This window comes from Diceros bicornis, chromosome 4 (genome assembly GCF_020826845.1).
Source record: "Diceros bicornis minor isolate mBicDic1 chromosome 4, mDicBic1.mat.cur, whole genome shotgun sequence".
NCBI lineage: Eukaryota > Metazoa > Chordata > Mammalia > Perissodactyla > Rhinocerotidae > Diceros > Diceros bicornis.
The window spans coordinates 44,407,899-44,426,435 of NC_080743.1; the positions used below are offsets into that span (position 1 = coordinate 44,407,899).

The following is an 18,537-nucleotide window of genomic DNA, read 5'->3' on the forward strand; positions in this document are numbered from 1 at the left end:
AAAATTAATTGAAGCATTGGAGGCTGATTTTTGCCTGTTTTGGCTTGGCAACTGTTATGGGCTGAATAGTGTCCCCCTAAAATTCATATGTTGAAGTGCCAACCCCTAGTACCTCAGAATGTGACTGCACTCGGAGACAGGGCCTTTAAAGAGGTAACTAAGTTAAAATGGGGTCATTAGAATGGGCCCTAATTCAATATGACTGGTGTCCTTATGAAAAGGAGATTAGGACACAGACAACAGAGGGACCACCATGTGAGGACACAGCGAGAAGGCGGCCCCCTGCAAGCCAAGGAGAGAGGCCTCAGGAGAAACCAACCCTGCCGACACCTTGATCTTGGACTTCTAGCCTCCAGAACTGCAAGGAAATAAATTTCTGTTGTTTAAGCCACCCAATCTGTGATGTTTCTTACTAGCAAACTAATACCCTGGAGAAGTCTTTTCCCTTGGCCTAAGGGTGGGTGAAATATGAATCCCCTTCTGCAAGAATCTAGGAGGCCTCTCACCATTGCTTGGTGGGAGATTTGAAGAGCCTAGCCCCCCACTCCACCTTGACACCCTCAAAAAGAAAGTGAGAAGCTTTGGAAGCTTCTGCTGGCTGCCTTGGGCTAAAAACAGAGGGAGTCAGCTTCTGTCCTTAGGGACTATGAACTTCCTATTTCCTCCAGACAAGACCAGTGTGGCACCTCTGTCATCCCAGGATATTGCACAATGAGGAAGTCATGCACACCACGTCTAGTTTGACAGTGGCTGGGGAAGTGTCTGACCAAGGAGAAGAGATGGGGGCAGCAGAGCACGTCCCTCTCTCAGTCTTCCAGATGTGTGCTGGAGTCCCCTCAAATGCTGCCTCAAATGTAGCTCACCGTGGGTGGGACCAGCCCACAAAGCAGGCTCATGTCCTTGATGCCTTTTGATACGATTTGATGTTTTATTCTCAGATCAACCCCACAAGGAAGATCGTGTTATGCTCAGTTTACAGGCATAGAGGCTGACCCGGACAGAGGTGCAGTAACTCTCAAATGTCACAACGCTGGAGGGCGGCAGAGCCAGGGTCGGCTCAGTCTTCTGAGTCTCACCTTTGGGGTCAGGCATGGGCAGAAAGTGGAAAGTCTGGTTCCTATATATCTGCACAAATATTTTTAGGGGGAAATGGGGGGAGGGAAGGGGAACTTAAACTGAAGGAGAGAATACAGAGCCCTCATCCTAGCTGAGGATTTCAAATGCCCCACAACCCTCTCATCAGAGTGAAGAACAAGGACTAATTTGGACAAGATCTATTTTCACCTCCTTTTATTTTCCCATCCCACTCCTTAGATAATCTGCAGGAATTCCAAGTTAGGAGAGGAGAAGGAAATGCAAGGTCTCTGGGAAGTTTGGAAGGCTGGAGATGTTCCTTCCCCATATCTTACCTGACAAGACAGTCAAGGAGAGTAGAATGAAGAGCCCATGACTGGAAGGAAATGAATCTTCAACTGGAATGACATGATGTACCCAGGGATCTCAGGAATCCTGGATCTGTTTAAGGGAAACAGATATCTTTGAGCTTAAGATGGTTTTATCCTGTTTGGAGAAACTATGCAAAAGGGAACAACCAATTAATCCAAGCAGTGCTGCTATGTGTAGACCAGGTTGTGCACTGCAAAAGGGTACCTCATCAGAGGGATGCCATTCATGGACATAAACTTACTTATATAAAAATATGGGATAACTCAGAAAATTATGGGCTTCCCGGCGGAGCCCAAAACGGCAATGGAGATCCTGCTTCTGGATAAATCCACCCAGCATAACAAAGCCTGTACACACTCAGAAGAACACATGCACACACACTATCGCTGGCACACATTTGTGGGTGCAACTGTGCTGTGTCCTGCCAATGGTCTGGGTATCATCAGAGGCCACTCCTCTTGTCCACCCACCACTCTTGGAGGCCCAATTCCTATTTGGCTGAGAGGAAGACTAGTAAGGAGATTCCTAACCTCCCTGACTCCTGAGTGGACACTGAAGCCTCACCCGGGGAGTGGGGTTGGTGGATGGAGCATGAAGCTGTAAGCAGCAGACGTGCCTGCCCATCTGGAGCATGTGAGCAGGTGAAAGTATGGGTGTCTGAGTGTCAGAAGCCAGGGCTGCAGCCTCCAGACTTCCTGGAAGCTCTCCTGCACAGACCTGGGATAAATCAAGGAGATCTGTCCATGCAGCAGCACAAACTTTCCCTGATTCCTAATGGGACTCATATGCCCTCACCAGTGATTTCTAAAATTTGAATTATGGAACCACCTCTCAGGTGAATTTAAGCTGAGTGCTACTTATCACACCCCAGAGCTAGTACTTCCCAACAAGGGCCAGACCCGGATGATTGTCCAGGTTGTTCAATAATGTCCTCTCTTGAGGAATGGGAGCTTTTCTCTAATTCACACGAAGTCAGCACATGGGGCAGCTGCAGGCCGGCATCGTGGTGCATGTTTTAGATGCATCATGCTAGGTGTTTTATCTACATTGCCTCATTTCCTTCTCATCAAACCTCTATGAGTTCAACAAATAAACTTCAAGGTGAAAAAAAAAAGGAAAGAAGGAGAAACTTATATATTAAAAGGAGCTTAAGAAACATAATGACAAATTGCAATATATGAAACTTATTTGGATCCTGGTTGAAGCAAACATTGAGAAAATTTAGACAGTGACTAGACAGTTGATGATATTAAGAAATTATTGTTAAATTTTTTTCAGATGTGATAATGGCATTGTCATAGCCAGCCTCTAAGATGGCTCCTGGTTCTCATGCCATTGTGTAGTCCTATCCTAAACTGAATCAGGGCTGGCCCATGTGATCAATTAGATATTGCAGAAGTGATGGTGTATGACTTCGAGGCTAGGTCATAAAAGGTATGCAACTTCCACCTTAGTCTCTTGCACTGCTCCTTCTTGGGAAAGTCAGCTGCCATGTTGTGAGGACTCTCAAGCAGACCCATGGAGGGGTCCATGTGGACAGGAACCAACTTGCCAGCATCAACTTTCCAGAGATGTGCGACCCATCTTGGGAGTGGATCCTCTAGCCACAATCAAGTCTTCAGATGACTGCAGATCCAACAACCTCATGAGAGACCCAGAGCAAGAACCACCCAACCAAGATTCTCCTGAATTCCTCACCCATAGAAACCACAAGAGATAATACAGGATTATTGTTTTAAACCTCTAAGTTTTGTGGTAACGTTTTACATAGCAGTCAATAATTAACATAGATACTATGGTTATATATTTTTAAAGCCATCCTTATCTCTGAGAAAGCTGCATGCAAAACTAACACTAAGAATTGCTCAGAGACAGCACCAGGAAACTAAAGAAAGTATCAACAGAAAGAGAAACAGATTGTGCACAGATATCAGGAAAATGCCCAAGACATGAAAAAGTAACATTTTAAAGTAAATGAAAGGCCCAGAGTTACAGAGAATAAACAGATGTATCTATTAGCATTCTGAGTACAGATCTTCCTCAACTTATGATGGAGTTACCAAGTTTATTTGTTGAAGTCATAGAGGTTTGATGAGGAGTAAATGATGTGTCCTAATGAACCCATCGTGAGTTGAAGATTTCATAAGTTGAAATTGCATTTAATACACCTAACCTACCGAACATCATAGCTTAGCCTAGCCTACCTTAAGTGTGCTCAGAACACTTACATTAGCCTACAGTTGGGCAAAATCATCTAACACAAAGCCTATTTTATAATAGTGTTGAATATCTCATGTGATTTATTGAATACTCTACTGAAAGTGAAAAAACAGAATGGTTGTAAGTGTATCAGTTGTCTCTTGTGACTGTGGGGCTGACTGGGAGCCGTGGCTTCCTGCTACTGCCCAGCATCATGAGCGACTATTGTACCGTGTATCGCTAGCCCAGGAAAAGACCAAAATTCAAAATTTGAAGTGCAGTTTCTACTGAATACATATCACTTTCACCCCATCGTAAAGTCGAAAAATCATAAATTGAACCATCATAAATTAGGGACTGTCTATATTACTTGGTGTTATTAGTTCTGTTGCTGCCTCTTAAGGGTAGAATTAATTTTCACTCTTTAGATGTGAAAATAAGAAGGTAAATGGGTAACAAGAATAAACCAATTGATAATTTTAAAAATACGTTTTAGAAATACAAACCAAAATGTGTACAGATGAAATAATTTAATGTCCAAAATTTCAAGATAATCAGGGTAGGGCAAGTGGGTGGGGCAAACATGAAACAAGATTGGCTATAAGTTGATCATTATTAAAGCAGGATAATAGATATATGATGATTCATTATTCTAATCTCTCTACTTTTGTATGTTTGAAATTTTCATAATAAAAAGTAAAAAGAAAAAACAACTTTGACACAGGTATTATTAGTCTCATTTTACAAATGAGGAAAATTGAGGCTCAGTTTAAGTAAGTTGCCCAAGTTCACACAGCTAGTACAGCCACTATGGTCTGATGCTAAATCTGAAAAAAAAAAAAAAGTTCTTTCCATCACACTATTCTTCTTCCTCAAAAGGAAGAGTACTGCAAAATTACAGAGCACTTTAGAGCTTACAAAGAGACTTTACAGCACGCCATCCGAGCAGCGGCAAGATGCTGCCTCTTATTCCCGTCGTACCAACTATAGTCTCCAAAGGCAGAGTTTCTCTAGAAAATACGCACCTAGTTGTAAGAAACTGAATACACAAACGGTCATTGGCTAGACCATATATAAAAATAGAACTCTGGCCCACAACCAGCCCAGGAAACCAGCCCACTACGTACAGGAACTGGCCCAGGAAGCCAGCCTGCTAGAAGCCAGACTCGTGAGAAGTCAAACCATTATCTCTAGCAACAGTCCAGAATGCCAAAAAATAATCCCTGTAACAATTGGCCTAAAATGGCCAGGACTTGATTGATAACTGACAGCTTCCCTAATTTTTGTCCTGCTTCCAACTTGGAGCCAACCAGAGAAAGCCAAATATACACCTCTACCAATCACACAGGATGCCCCACTTCTAGTTAGCCTACTTCCAGCTTCCCCAGGCCAACAGCTTCCAATCGTGGCACCCCTGAAGCCTTTTCTTTTCCCTGCTGTAGAGCTTTCCCATCCTCTGTCTGCCTTTGAGTCTCTGCCAAGACGCAAGAGACAGTGGCTGAGTCCCTTGCTATAGCGAGCTCAGAATAAATAGCCTTTGCTTTTCTCATTTGGTCTTTGCTTATTTCCACAGTTGACACGATAAAAAATTGGGTAAATAAGCCCAGCTACTCAACATCTACCTTTCCAGTGAATTCACATGAGGAACGAGGAAGCAAACCTCGGTTTTGTTTGAGGTCTTTTTACCTTATTCCTTTAGAATAAAACCCAACAGCCACCCTTTACTGTTTAGCTGAAGGCAGCTAGCCAAGAGACGACCTCGGGGAGACTCCCGTGACATAATCTCTAAACCTGAAACCAGGGTGGGTCTCGCCACTTCTACCCAAGCTGCTCGCTGATGACTCTCGGTTCATTTTTTTGAGTCCACTCCGAAAGGAGTTTTCATGTTAAGGGCTTCTTCTGGGCTGGTGGAACCCCTTAGCTCAGGAGATCCCCATTTGACCAAAAAAAAAATACAACTCCCTGCAAACCCTCAGTGGGTTTGCTAAGCAGAAGCCATCAGAAAGAAAAAGAAAGAGAAGGAGAAGAAGGAACAGAAGGAGAGAAAAGAAAAATGAAAACAAAGTCTTTCTGAAACTCAGGAGCTACAGCTCATCTGACGACACCAAATGACCAGGATAGGCTGCTGTTTTAATTTTTTTTTTTTTTTTTTTTTTTTGGTGAGGAAGATCAGCCCTGGGCTAACATCCATGCTAATCCTCCTCTTTTTGCTGAGGAAGACCGGCTCTGAGCTAACATCTATTGCCAATCCTCCTCCTTTTTTTTTTTTTCCCCCAAAGCCCCAGTAGATAGTCATATGTCATAGTTGCACATCCTTCTAGTTGCTGTATGTGGGACGCGACCTCAACATGGCCGGAGAAGCGGTGAGTCTGTGCGCTCCCGGGATTGGAACCCTGGGCCGCCAGTAGCGGAGTGCGCGCACTTAACCGCTAAGCCAGGGGCCGGCCCCAGGTTGCTGTTTTGTTTGTGAGGGAAGGGGTCACTTTAAATCAGGTTTCCAAAAAAGGCAGGTGCAAGTGTTGCTATAGCAACTAGGTTAGAGATTGTAAATTAAAAAGCATTGTGTGAAGATTATGTGGCACTGACAACTAACCAGCACTCTTTCAAGTCTCCAACTGGGCAGATGGTTCCTGGGCAAGACAGTGTGCCAGGGTGACCAGAGCCCCAGAGTAAACCCAGGGCCTCGTCCTGGAGGGGTATTTTAACTAAACACAAAAAGTAATTTAGAGAGAAAAGCCTTAACTCAAACAAGGGGATATCATTAGGAAAAAAAATTGGGAAGGAGTGGAGAGCTTATATTTTTAAAGAAAAAAGATCCCCTAAAATGTTGAAGGGGAGATTGTCAGGACTGAAGTAACCACCCACATCCAGGACCCACAGGAACAGTGGGCTGTATTCCAGGCCTCTGCCTCTAAGATACCATTGTGAGTGGTGCTGGGAAGAGGGTGGGTGGAGCCACCAACTCCGTTTTGCATTGCTAGGAAAGTATGTGCAAGTTTTTTAACTGCCCAGATAGTGTTGATTCTTCTTGGGGTGACAGGAGGAGAAATAAGGACCTTTGCTGAAATGAAATGTTAACAAGATAACCATGGTTATCGGGCTCTGGCCTAAGATTGAGGTTAGGATAAACTTTCAGGACTGGCTAAGAATTAATAAGAAACATTTTCAGTACATCATCCTCTTTGACATGGTTTCACTGAAATCCGCATCTTGCTACTCTCGTTAAGTTCATATATTTATTGTCTTGGGAATGAGAGTCCACAGCTGCAAATTTGAGTAGACTACAGTGGAGCTGCCACGTTGAATCCCCAGAGCCATGCTCAACACTCGAATGATGGGACCGGAACTCCACCCCTGTCTGGTGTCCTGATTAATGAGATCAACAATAGCAGCTAAGGCAAAAAAACCCAGCAGTCCTCAAGTATACAAACCGTAGATTGTACCCACGTATCTGCTAATTATTCAATAGGTGAACTTGAGAGTTTGGAGTTTGGAGAAGTTACAAGTCCCTCTTCATGTCTGATAATAGGTGGTGGGAAGCTTGGGTTCTCCCATAAGGCAGGGCTGAGTTTAAATCCTGGCTCTACTTCTTGTTAATTGTGTGACTATGGACAAGTCACTTAACCTCTCTGTGTCTCAGTTTTTTCTTCTACAAAATGGAGATGATAATAATGGTGGTACCTACCTTAAAGAATTGTCAGGACCAAAAGAGATGATGTATGCATGGTGCTTAGTGCATAGGAAGTGCTCAACAAATAGTATCTACCCAGTGTCTCTTTTTGCCCCATCCTCACCACTCCCATTAAAATGAAACACCAGAGGAAATGATTAGGACTCAGCTCTAGAGAGAGAATCATTCCTTCTCTAACAATGGATTAATGGTTCATAAAGTTGACAAATGTTCTGATCAGCCCAGGAAAAAGGAGCATGGTGTTCTGGGGCAAGGGATGAAGGGCCCAGAATTCACACAGGTGAACATGCCACATGGCTCCAGGTAGCAAGCAGGCTGAGTGCCAAGACCCAGCAAAGAGCTATACAACAGTTAGCTATCATCTTTTATTTACTCAAATACATTTATGGGTGAATTCAGCAGTTTAAGTTCCCCTTAAACTCAGTTCACTCCTTCTGTTCCCACCATCTCCCAGCATCTGCTGAGAGCAGGGTTCTCTGCTTAGTTCCACGATGGAGGAGAACTGAATCACCATCATGTATATGTCCAGCTCCATTGGTGTCTTCTGTCAGCAAGTCAATGAGGCATCCTTCAGATTCCATGACTTCTCCTCCTGTTTGGGAAGGAGGAACACAGGCAGTAATAACTACAGAACATTGTCCTCAAGTCAGGCATCCATAAAATTGAATTAGAGAAGGACAAGGAAAAAAAATAGAATTAAAGGAAGAGAGTAGTAGGAAAAGTAAAATTGGAGGCAGCGAGCCAAATGTTCCCCACCTCAGTGGAAGGAATCAAGGATGTGAAAGCCTCTGGCCCAGGTGGATAGGACCTCAAGTGTTTGTTGATGCTGAATCTGAAGGTGAATGGGATGGAGAGTCATCTCTCATGGCTAACTACTCAGAAGTCTGCTCAATGCTTGGATCCAAGGAATCAGAGGATTGGCAGATCATACAGGCTTTGAGGATCAAGAGATAGGTTTCCTTGAACTTCTTTATTTTACAAGCATAGACGATAGGGTTCATCATGGAGTTAGCATGGGACAGCAGGATGCCCAAGTACATCACAATTTGTGGTACCTCACCATTAAAGTATATGATACAGTTGATGATGGATAAAGGCAGCCAGGACAAAGCAAACAAGAAGAGAACCAGAAACAGAGACTTGGCTGTCTTGAACTCCCGTCCATAAAATGCTCCTGTCTCTTTGGAGCCAGAAAAGTTCAGATTGAGTTTGTTCCGGATGACGTAGAAGATGTCAAGATAGATGGCACTCATGACAACCAGGGGGATGAAAATCCAAGTGAAGAAGCTGAAGTAGACCATGTAGTCCATCCTCACGACAGAACGGAATTGGCATGAAAGGAAGGTGACATTTCTGTAGTACCCGGAGGTCAGTTTCATGTTCCAGCCAAACATGGGGGTCAATCCCACCAGGAATGATACCAGCCAGCAAAGGCCCAGGGCCAACCATATTCTTCTTTGAGTGGTGACCCTCCTGTATCTGTTTGAATGGAAGAGAGTCAGTGAGCTCACAGCAGGAAGTGCTAAAGGATGGGGGGAGCTGGGACTGGAGAGCATTGGCATTCTATGGTGATTTCAGCTGAACTCTGCTGGATATGAAGACAACAGGAGCAGACAATGATTGGAGAAAAATCCAGCAAACTTCTCTGGGGACTCTTCTAAAGAAGTACTATCTAGAATGGATCAGGAATATGTTGCCTAGAGTCACGTGCTTGCACGCACCACTCACAGCTCTATTTCCAGCCCAAGAATTCTTCAATTCCTGGGAGGTAAGAGTTATCTAAGTCCCTAGAACCACCTACCTGGTGAGAAATGATCCCCTCAAAGCACGTTTGCCTCCTGTGCTCAAGTGTTTATTTTGGCTATTGTGCTGATGCCCATAAATTATACTATGCCTCTCCCTCTTTTCCCCTCAATGTGTGCATGCCCCCATGTCTCTGTTTGCACCGGCATCCACACTTGATGTTTAGTCTATGGAGTTGCAAAGGTCGTGTTGAAGTGCTTCTGGGACCTTCAAAGCCTCATCCAATGAGAGTCACCATTTCTCCTTAAACCATCCTTCCTGACAACATCCTATATAGACTGGAAGAAGGAAACTGATCTCGTTAAGTACTAACTATGTACTCAGTAGACTTTATCTCAAAGAAATCCCACAACAAACTGGAGATATTTTATGATAATCTCCATTTCATTAATGGTAATAGTGAAAATAATAGTAGTTATAGCTACCATTTATTGAGCATCAACTGTGTGCCAGGCATTTTTCTAAGAGATTTACATGGGTTAACTCATTTACTCGTATGAGGAAGGTGTAATTATTATTCCCATTTTATAAGTGAAAAAAATGAAACAGACAAGTAAGTAACTTGTGCAAGCTAGAAGTGGTGGAGCTAAAAGTGAAAAGAGGTCTGAGTTCAGAGCATCTTAACCACTATGAGAAGATGAGAAACTGAAGCAGAGAAAGTTAAATAACCTGCCCAAGATCAGATCTCAAGATCTAGGTTTTGAACCCAGGCTTGTTTGTATCAAAAGCTTGTTTGTAGCTCCCTCACCAGGCTCTTTCCCCGGGAGGAGGGAGGAGAAACATGAGACAGGAGGAGACGCAGTTCAGGACACCTGGGCAATCAGATTTCTCCATTTGGCAGGACGTTCTGTTCACATGGTCACAGGAAAGGTTGTTACTACTTTTTGCAAAGGAGAAATCTTTTGACCCCCTTCTCAACATGGAAGAGGAAGCAAAGTTAAAATAACTTTACAATAACCTACATTGGCCAAGAACAGAACCATCAATTTAGCTCCTCTTATTCTTATGTGTCTGCTCCTTATCTTATCTAGTAGATTTCTATCATTTCTAAAAGCCAAGAGCATTTTTTACTAATTAAAAATGCATCAAGCTTTCATCATCTTTAGCTTCCTCGGGGGATCAAACGTACACTCCCAGAGTCAGTGGAGAGCGATGGGAGCATTCTTCTTTTTCTAGTTCCCGAATCTCAGCTCATTGTTGCTAAACCTCTCACACACCAAATGGTTAGAAGAAAGTGAGTGCCCTCTTTCAAGTGCAGAGGCCAACTTGGATTTGTTTTCACTCAAAGAGTCTGGGATCTGAACTTTGTAGCCCCACTTCCCAGGCACCTCTATCACTGCCGCACACCACCCCTCTCAAGCAGGTTACCTGATTGTGAGCTTGACCCGCAGGTATCGGTCCACAGCAATGGCTAGCAAGGACATGATGGAGGCGTGGGTGAAGACCAGTAGCAGGCAGGTCATGAGAAGACAGCTATAAAAGTGGGTCGTGATGCCCAGGCTAACGACAACGGCCAAAGGCATGACCAGGACGCCAACAGCAATGTCAGCCAGGGCTAGGGAGACAATGAAATAGAAGGTGGTGGTCTGCAGGCTAGGGTTCAGCTTGACCACCCAGATGACCATCACGTTGCCCACTATGGCGCAGAGCCCAATGAGAATCTCCACAGTGATGTAGGTAATGGTGGCCAACGACAGGGCAGTGCTGTTGACAGGCATCTTGCTTTCCCAGAGGAGCCTCCCAGGAGACAGGCATGCCAACAGGATCCGTGTGGGCCAGCGAGCCTAGCTCTTGCCAGACATCTTGCCAGAGCTCCAGGTGCAGCAGCAACAGTCTAAAACTCACAACTTAACCATTCCTTCTCTTCTCTGGTGGGGGCTCTCTTAGAGGACTCCTTCTCCTTAGAAAGATCCCATCACAAGGCAATTACTTCCAGCCCCTTTGCAGGCCACACATCCCCGGCTTCCTGGAATCCTGGGGGACAGTTCTATGTGGGCTGAATCTGAAAGTGCTGCTGCTCTTAGTTCCCCAGACAGACACGCTCAAGGCCTCTGCCTTCCCCTGCCTCCGTAGGGCTACTCAAGCTCCATCAAGATAAGCAGCCCTCTTCAGGGGTGTTTCAGGAAGTGAGATGGGCCAAGAGGAAGCACAGAGCCAAGAACACTCAGCAAGATGGAAAGAACAGAGGAGGGGGTGTGAGTGGCATGGAGAAGGCTCAACATTCATTGACTCAGGGACCGGATGAAAGTGCAGCACTGGGTGGGAGAGGAGCTGGGAGCACTGACTGCGTAATATTCTGGCTTTCTGCTAGCTTAGCACAGAGAATCAAAGGGAGACCACAGAGGAACAAGCAATAGACTTTGGTGGCAGCCTCTAACCTTAGCCAGAATTTATTCTTTCTTAATGCATTCAATAGGCTGAATGTTTGTGTCCCTCCAGAATTGATACATTGAGATCTGATGCTCAGGGCGATGATATTTGGAGGTGGGGCCTTTGGGAGATTATTAGGTCATGAGGGTGAAGCTCTCATGAATGGGAATAGTGTTCTTAGGAGATCCCACAGATTTCTCTTGTCCTTTCCACCATCTATGAACCAAGACGTGGGTCTTCATCAAACACGATTCTGCTGCTGCCTTGATCTTGGACTTCCCAGCCTCCAGAACTATGAGAAACAAATTTCTGTTGTTTATAAGCCATGCAGCCTTTGGTTTTTTGTTATATCAGCCTGAACAGGCAAAGACAGTGCAGAACAGCAAGCACTGAGAATTCGGCCGCATGAGTTGACTCTTTGCTGGGCACAGCTGGAACCCAGCCTTTGTATCAAAGATCTTTTGCCAAAGGGATAAGCTAAGATTCCCTGCTCAGAAGAGCAAAACTTCAGCACCTCCCATAAGCACCACAGCTGCTGACCCTCCGTCTCCCCTTCTCCGCCCACATACCCACCAGGCCTCCACACTAGCAACCAGCCTGTGTCAAATCTATTTGAGGAACAACAGGACAACAGGATAACCAGCCATGCAGAACAGAGGGAAAGGGTACCATGTGCCCATAGTCACATGGCATACCCTCCTCCCCTCGTGCCCCGCCCCCCACCCCCACCCTGCAGGAACAAGTGTCTGCTGGGAATCACACCCTGTCCCTGAAGTGGCTCACCTGGTCTCAACTCCTGGGAACCAGACACTTGAATGCAATCGTTATTTGGGGTACCTAGTTCAAGTGTTTCTCAGTGACGCCCAAAGGGGTTATTTAGAGAGACAGCAAAAGGAACAGTTGGACCTAAGCCCACACAGTGGATTGAAGGGTTTATAATATTTACCTTACACACCAATCTATGTACAGCCAAAAATAAAATTCAACGATAACAACAGTGTCATTCTGTTGTTTACTAACACTTTTCATGGGGCACCAGCGAGATGCCTCAGCACGGGGCCTGCCAGGGTCTTCTTCGGTTGTTCTGCTTTTACATCACCCACTGATCCCCCGCCGCATCCCAAGTCGGCCCAAGTCTGTCTGAAGCCTTGCTTATCCCCACTAGACTTGCCATTTCGCCCTGAGTGAACTCCCCAGGCATGAAGGGGGAGCCCTTTCCAACTGCATTTCTGTGTCTCTGGCACTTTTCGGTGTTAGCTCTACCCACATCCCTGCACTGTGGGAACTTGTGAGGCTTTGCCAGCCTCTAGTGTGGCCTCTCATGAATGTCTCTACTGCCACTGCTTTCTTTATCTCTGCTTGGGAGAAGGAAGCCACAGAGAGTGATTTCTAAGAGGCTGCGTGCTACCCACGCAAGTGGTTCTCACTAAAGCAATCGCTGAATCTTAGTGACTCACTGTAAAAAATGTACCCTCCCCTTGACCCTCAACCACCAGTAGCACCAAATAACCTTATATAAGAGAAAGACCCTCTGGTGTAGGGACGAGTCCTATTGCCTGGTTGTGGCAATTGTACAGCCAAGGAGTGATTTCCTGGAGGGCGTGGCAGCCCCAGGTCTGCCCTGGTGGCCAAGGCCGGAGGGAGGGGGCCCGTGGCAGAGAGGAGCACAGACGTTTGTTCTATGTTTGAGAGCTGGACAGACAATGGACAGCTCCTGCATTTGGGAAGAAAGAGAGAGGGGCCCTTGTGTGGTTATGGGCCAGAAGCTGGTGGGAGGGAAAAGGCGGTGGAGGCCAGGAAAAGTGCCCGAGCGATGGATCCAGCCCACCAGAAGTGGACCGAGGTGTTAGGGACAGATTTGACAGCTGGAGCTGGAAACTGACTGGCATGTGTTTTTGGATTCTTGCCCCTTTCTTCTCCTTTAGGACCCAGGTGACTCCTCTTGGGACCAGCCCATCTCAGCTGGTTAGAGACAACAAAGAGAGGGGTTTTGTCCAAGCACTAGTCACAAGAGCAGCGTGCTAGGGAGAGGATAGCCGTGAGAGAATAAACCACAGGATGATGGAGAGGCGGGGGACACACCTGCAGCCACCAACCTTGCCACCTCTTCCCATATGGGAATTCTGTTTCCAGAATTCTCTGCACATATCTGGGGAATTTCCTCTCTGTGAACATGGGAAGCCCTGTCCTTACATTTTCTGAGTAGAGCCCATTGCCTGCTCAGGGGGCAATTTGAGGGGTGAGGGGAAAGGCTTTCACAGTCACTTAACATTTTGGCCTAGGATGGGCCCTGAGTGTCCTTTTCACTCTAGATTGAACACCAAAGGGCAGTGGGGCACAGAGGACAGAGAGGCCACGGTGGCCTGTCACCTCACTTATCCATTCCCCCACCAGAACCCACAGCCAATCTTGGTTAAGTAAGTTCCCTTATCATCTCTCACATAGAGACGCCTCAGCCTCCTAACTCATCCCCAGATGTGAGTCCCCCCACAGCCTCCAAGTTGCCCCCATTCTTGAAATGGCGATGGGGTCTCCCAGCCCCCACAGTGTCTTGCTGCCTGGTTTCCCCGGAAACCATAAGCGCCCCCATGCTGAGCACTGGCGGCTCTGAGGCCTGCTCTTTCACCTCTGCTCCCCTCCGTTCCCCGCTTTTCCAGTTAGGAAAGCCCTTCTCCGCCATGCCCACCTAGAACACAGGCACTTTTCCTTCAAGACTGTTCTCAAGCAGAACCTTGAGTAAACTTCCCAGACACCGCCCCCTCTGGGACCCCAACATGCTGTGTTTATACAGCCCTCCCCTGTTATCCTCTAAGCTCATGGAGGGCAGGGACCTCCACTTCTCATCTCTGCATTTCCAGCCCCCATCACAATGCCTGGCAGAGAGAAGGCGCTCAGTATACTGAGAAATGAATGAACAGAAAGGGGCCTCAGTGAACCAGGGGCCATCAAGTCAGCATTGAGTGTATAACACCAATAAATCAACCAGGGCCTCTTAAGCACTTTCCATTATATCAGTTACTAATATTAAGCATTTTACTTACATGGTCTCATTCAATGTTCTCTGATGACATAGATACTATCAACTGTTACTCAGTTGAGCAAACTGAGGCTCACAAGTGTTAAATAATTTGCCCAGGTTTGCACAGCTAGGAAGTGGCAGAGCTGCATTCAAACCCAGGCTCCCGGCTTCAGAGCCCAGGTTCTGACCCCCAGCCTTTGGCAGATGAATGAGCAAGTGAACCACCACACGAAGCTTTCACAAGTACAAAGAGGCCCTGGATTTGACATTGTCATATTATCAACAGGAGGTTCTAACCTTATATCTGGAAAAGAAATTGGCGACCAAGACTATGGGGACAGAGCTCAAGTGCAACATGGGTCCAGCTCTGAGTCAAGAAGAGATGGAGGAACAGGAGAGACACTTGTACGAGGCCACTGGTGGGGCTGGGACCCCAAGGGGAGCTCCGGGCCAGAAAGAAAACCTTTCATTGGATCAATGTGCCAAAAAAAATTTTTTTTTAGTAAATTATAAGTGAAACGTGGCTCAGGGTATTTTCCCATCTAACAGAAGGACCATGTCTGTTTCAGTTCTACCAAAAGAACCTGAACTCCCATGAGGAGGCAGGAGAGGCAGAGATCTGGGAGAAAGCATGGGACTGAATTGCAGGAAAAGCCTCTGGAGGCCTGGGGAAAGCCCTCACCTGGCCCACACCCTGGCCTGGAGCCTCCTTGGGCTGGTGCAACTGGACACAACTCAACCACAAGTCTGCAACCTTGCCCTTGGGGTTCTGCTTAACATCCTGAGTGGTTGGCCAGAGACAGTTCGTCTGATCCTTTGCAGCTTCTCGGAAAAGCCTGGGAAACCCCAGCACCTAGGCTGCAATAACAAGACGCATGTTACTAGGGGCCCAGGAAAGGCCTCTGGAGCCCCAGAACTGGTACAGGTGGTGCTGAGACAGGATGTCTGGCGGGCAGAAGGTGGAGGCTTCTGCCTGGGGCTGGCTCTCACTGACTGACTGCTGCCTGCAGAGTTGCAGAAAATCAGTTGGCTCACTTCCTCTTGGCCCTATCGCCACTTCCCCAAAGCCTTATATTTTTACACCGCTCTGTTGTTGCTAGCCAACAGCTGAGGCTTAGAAAGGATGAGAGCTCAGAGCCACTCCAGGAAAGGGGCCTGCCCTTACTCCCCTCTCCCAGCGCCCCTCCCTCTCTGCCTCTCAGTCAGCGCAGAGGGAGGAGGATGGGCCCTTCAGACGGCTTGCTCCAGGGGCTGATCTGGAGCCGCTGTCCCCAGGGGGCTTCTTACTAGGGCCCAGTGACGTGAGCCACCCCAGCGGTGGCCAAGGAGCCAGGGCTCCCAAGGGCTACAGTCTGAGTTCAGGAGACTCAAAGCCAGTGAGAGGCAGGAGGGAGAGGTCAAGTTTCCTGCACTCTGAGCAACAGGAAATCCTGCCCAAGGAAGAGGAACTGCTCCAGGCACCCAGGCCCCACCCACCAGACCCCCACCCACATCAAGTGTGTCCCAAGGCCTCTGGGCCCTAGTGGAATATCTAGAGAAGGGCTCAGCTAACTCTAAATTCATTCCAGGTTCTAAAGACTCAGAAGGTGAGGAGGTCATGGTTTCCCAGCATCAGCCTCAAGCGTCTGAAAGGCTTATTCCTGTGTCCCTGCAGGGGCGCTATGCTCAGCCTTGTCACCAGGTGGCAGCACATTTCCACTGCCACTAAGGATGCAGGCTGAGAAAGAAAAGGAGAAGGAAGGAGAACCCGGTGGGACCCCCTTCAAGCAGTGGTTAGCCAGCAACCTCAGATTGAGAAGAAAACCAAAGAGGTGAGAATTAAGGTCAAGGGAGACAAGGATAGACCATTAACTACCTGAATTCAATCCACTCCCATAGAATATCCCTGGGCGGTACCCAATTCAATCCTCTTCTCCTTTAAAACCTATGAGTGTTCCAATAAAGACATTATTTGTGTTTTTCTTTATAGTGTGCAAAGCTCCTTGCACACTCCACCTCACTAAATTAATACAGCAACCCCACAAGGCAGGTATTCATCGCATCTCACAGCAGAAGAAATTGAAGCAGACAGGCAGGGGGATCTGCTCCAGGACGTACAACTGGTGAGAAGTAGTGTGAGGATGGAGCCAGGTGAGGACAGAGACTGGGGAGGGCTTGCTGGTGTGAGGTTCCAGTGGGATGGTTAGCTCCCTGCCGTACCTACGTCATTGGTCCCTCCCTCAGCACCAGCCCCTCTCTGGCCTCTCCTCTTCCTTCTATGGGCGGAAGGCCCACTGGGCAATTTTCCTGGCCTTTGCTGGAGAGCTTCCTGTCTTTGGAGCCACGATTTCTCAAAATGCCTTGGGTCTCTTCACAACCCACCCTCCTCTTCATCACAACCCCAGGCTTCTAATCACTGACATTGGGTGTCTCCCCAGTCCCCGCAGGAGTCAGGCCTCAGGCCCCGATTTCACGTGGGCCAACTATAAATCCTGATTGACCCCCACGCACTTTATCTAAATACCAGAAGGAGGAGGAATGAAGTCTGGATAGAGCAACCACTGATCCTAAATGTTTATAGCAGGGCCTTGTTTTTACCTTCTAGCTAACAAATGTGATGACACTTCTTAATGAATTGGGTGCAAACCCTCCTGCCATGGTGGAAGGTAACCTCCCCTGTTTTGATGACATGTGTGTCTTCGCCTCCTAGTCCACAAGGCCTTTCACTTTACTATCATGAGAGCTGCCATCGACAGAATGTCCACTAACATGTGCTAGGCACACTGCCAGCTCTTTTATACACATCGTTTACAATTCTACAGCAACCCTGCAATTAAGTATTATCAGATCCGTTTCACAGATGAGGAAACTAAGACTTGGTGACAACTGAATGACTTTGTTCTGGGCAACACAGCCAGTAAATGGCAGAGCTGGGCCCAACCCAGCTCTGTCTTGGCTTCAAAGCCACGGCCCTTCCCAGTGAACCACAGGAAAACACTTCCATATCAATGATGCCAAAACCCAACTTGTCATTTTCGACAGAAATGCTTCAGGATCCTAATGTGTAAGACTTGTTTCTTAGCTCAGGCCGGCTATTGAGGGCAGTGTGTTATTGTGTCAATTGTCTGCTCTCCAGCTCCTGTCAGAGCTCAACTTAGATCGTTACTCCGGGCCTGTGGCGAGTGGCCGGCTGTCCGACCCTCTGCAGTCTCCACACACTGCTCCTGCAGCTAGTCCACAATTGGATGACGATATCATGAAACCGTATTTACTTTAGTTCCCGGCTGAAATGCCTCCCCAGATAACCTTATTCTCTCTGCTTTCTAGCCAAGGTAAATACAGAATGCTGTCATGTGAAGTGTATCTCAGCGTTTCTTTATAACTCAAGATACCATCTGATGCTACATCCCTTGTAGAAAGTTGGTTCCGTTAAATTTCTCTGAGGAATTTAGTGCTAAAAAGAGGTTGCTTTTCTTAATAAACTAGCCTGCTTTGTTAAACCGCTTAATAGGAGAGCTTTGTATAACTCGGTTTTGCGTGGGAAGCCAAGAGCTCGGAGCTGGTGTTCTGTCTCAGTAATCCCCCTTGCTTAGGTTTTCCAGGGCGTCTATACCCCATGTCATCCCCTAGCTCCTGGTGTGTTAGTGAGTCTGTCATACCCTGTCCTCTTACTGTGAGCGGCTTCCCATCCTTTTTGAAAGGAGGCAAGGAATAAATAATAAATACAAAGAACTAACATTAGAGGGAGCATTAGCCTTTATTCAGAAGGCACGCCTGCAGTTTCATTATTCCAGGCTGTTGTACAAAGATTCTTGTCAGTCCCCTGTGACTTTGGGGTGAAGATTTTTTTCCTCTACAAGCGGTCCACAATCATATTGTAGATTATCAGTTTGGGCAAAATAAAAAAAAAGTTATGAGACTGAAAATGCCCTGTGGGGTTCAGCGAGCCTTTTGAGGAAAGCTTTCAATACGACACTTGAGGCATCAATATCTAGCAATATCGAGTAAACGCTCCCTTAGGAATGGTGCT

General features: G+C 46.7%; 2 protein-coding genes across 2 annotated transcripts in view; both read right to left on the bottom strand.

Annotated features, from left to right (window-relative positions):
* Window positions 1-18,537, bottom strand: part of TMIGD3 (transmembrane and immunoglobulin domain containing 3) — a 70,489-nt gene that overhangs the window by 4,912 nt on the left and 47,040 nt on the right. The window contains 2 exon segments of the mRNA XM_058536082.1: window positions 1,410-1,445; window positions 1,448-1,515. Coding sequence (XP_058392065.1) covers window positions 1,410-1,445; window positions 1,448-1,515 — 104 coding nt within the window.
* ADORA3 (adenosine A3 receptor) lies at window positions 7,715-10,904 on the bottom strand. The gene is made up of 2 exons (XM_058537208.1): window positions 10,508-10,904; window positions 7,715-8,815 (listed from the first exon to the last, which is right to left on the bottom strand). Exons 1-2 carry the CDS (start codon window positions 10,855-10,857, stop codon window positions 8,209-8,211), a joined length of 957 nt encoding a protein of 318 aa, XP_058393191.1. The 5' UTR covers window positions 10,858-10,904; the 3' UTR covers window positions 7,715-8,208.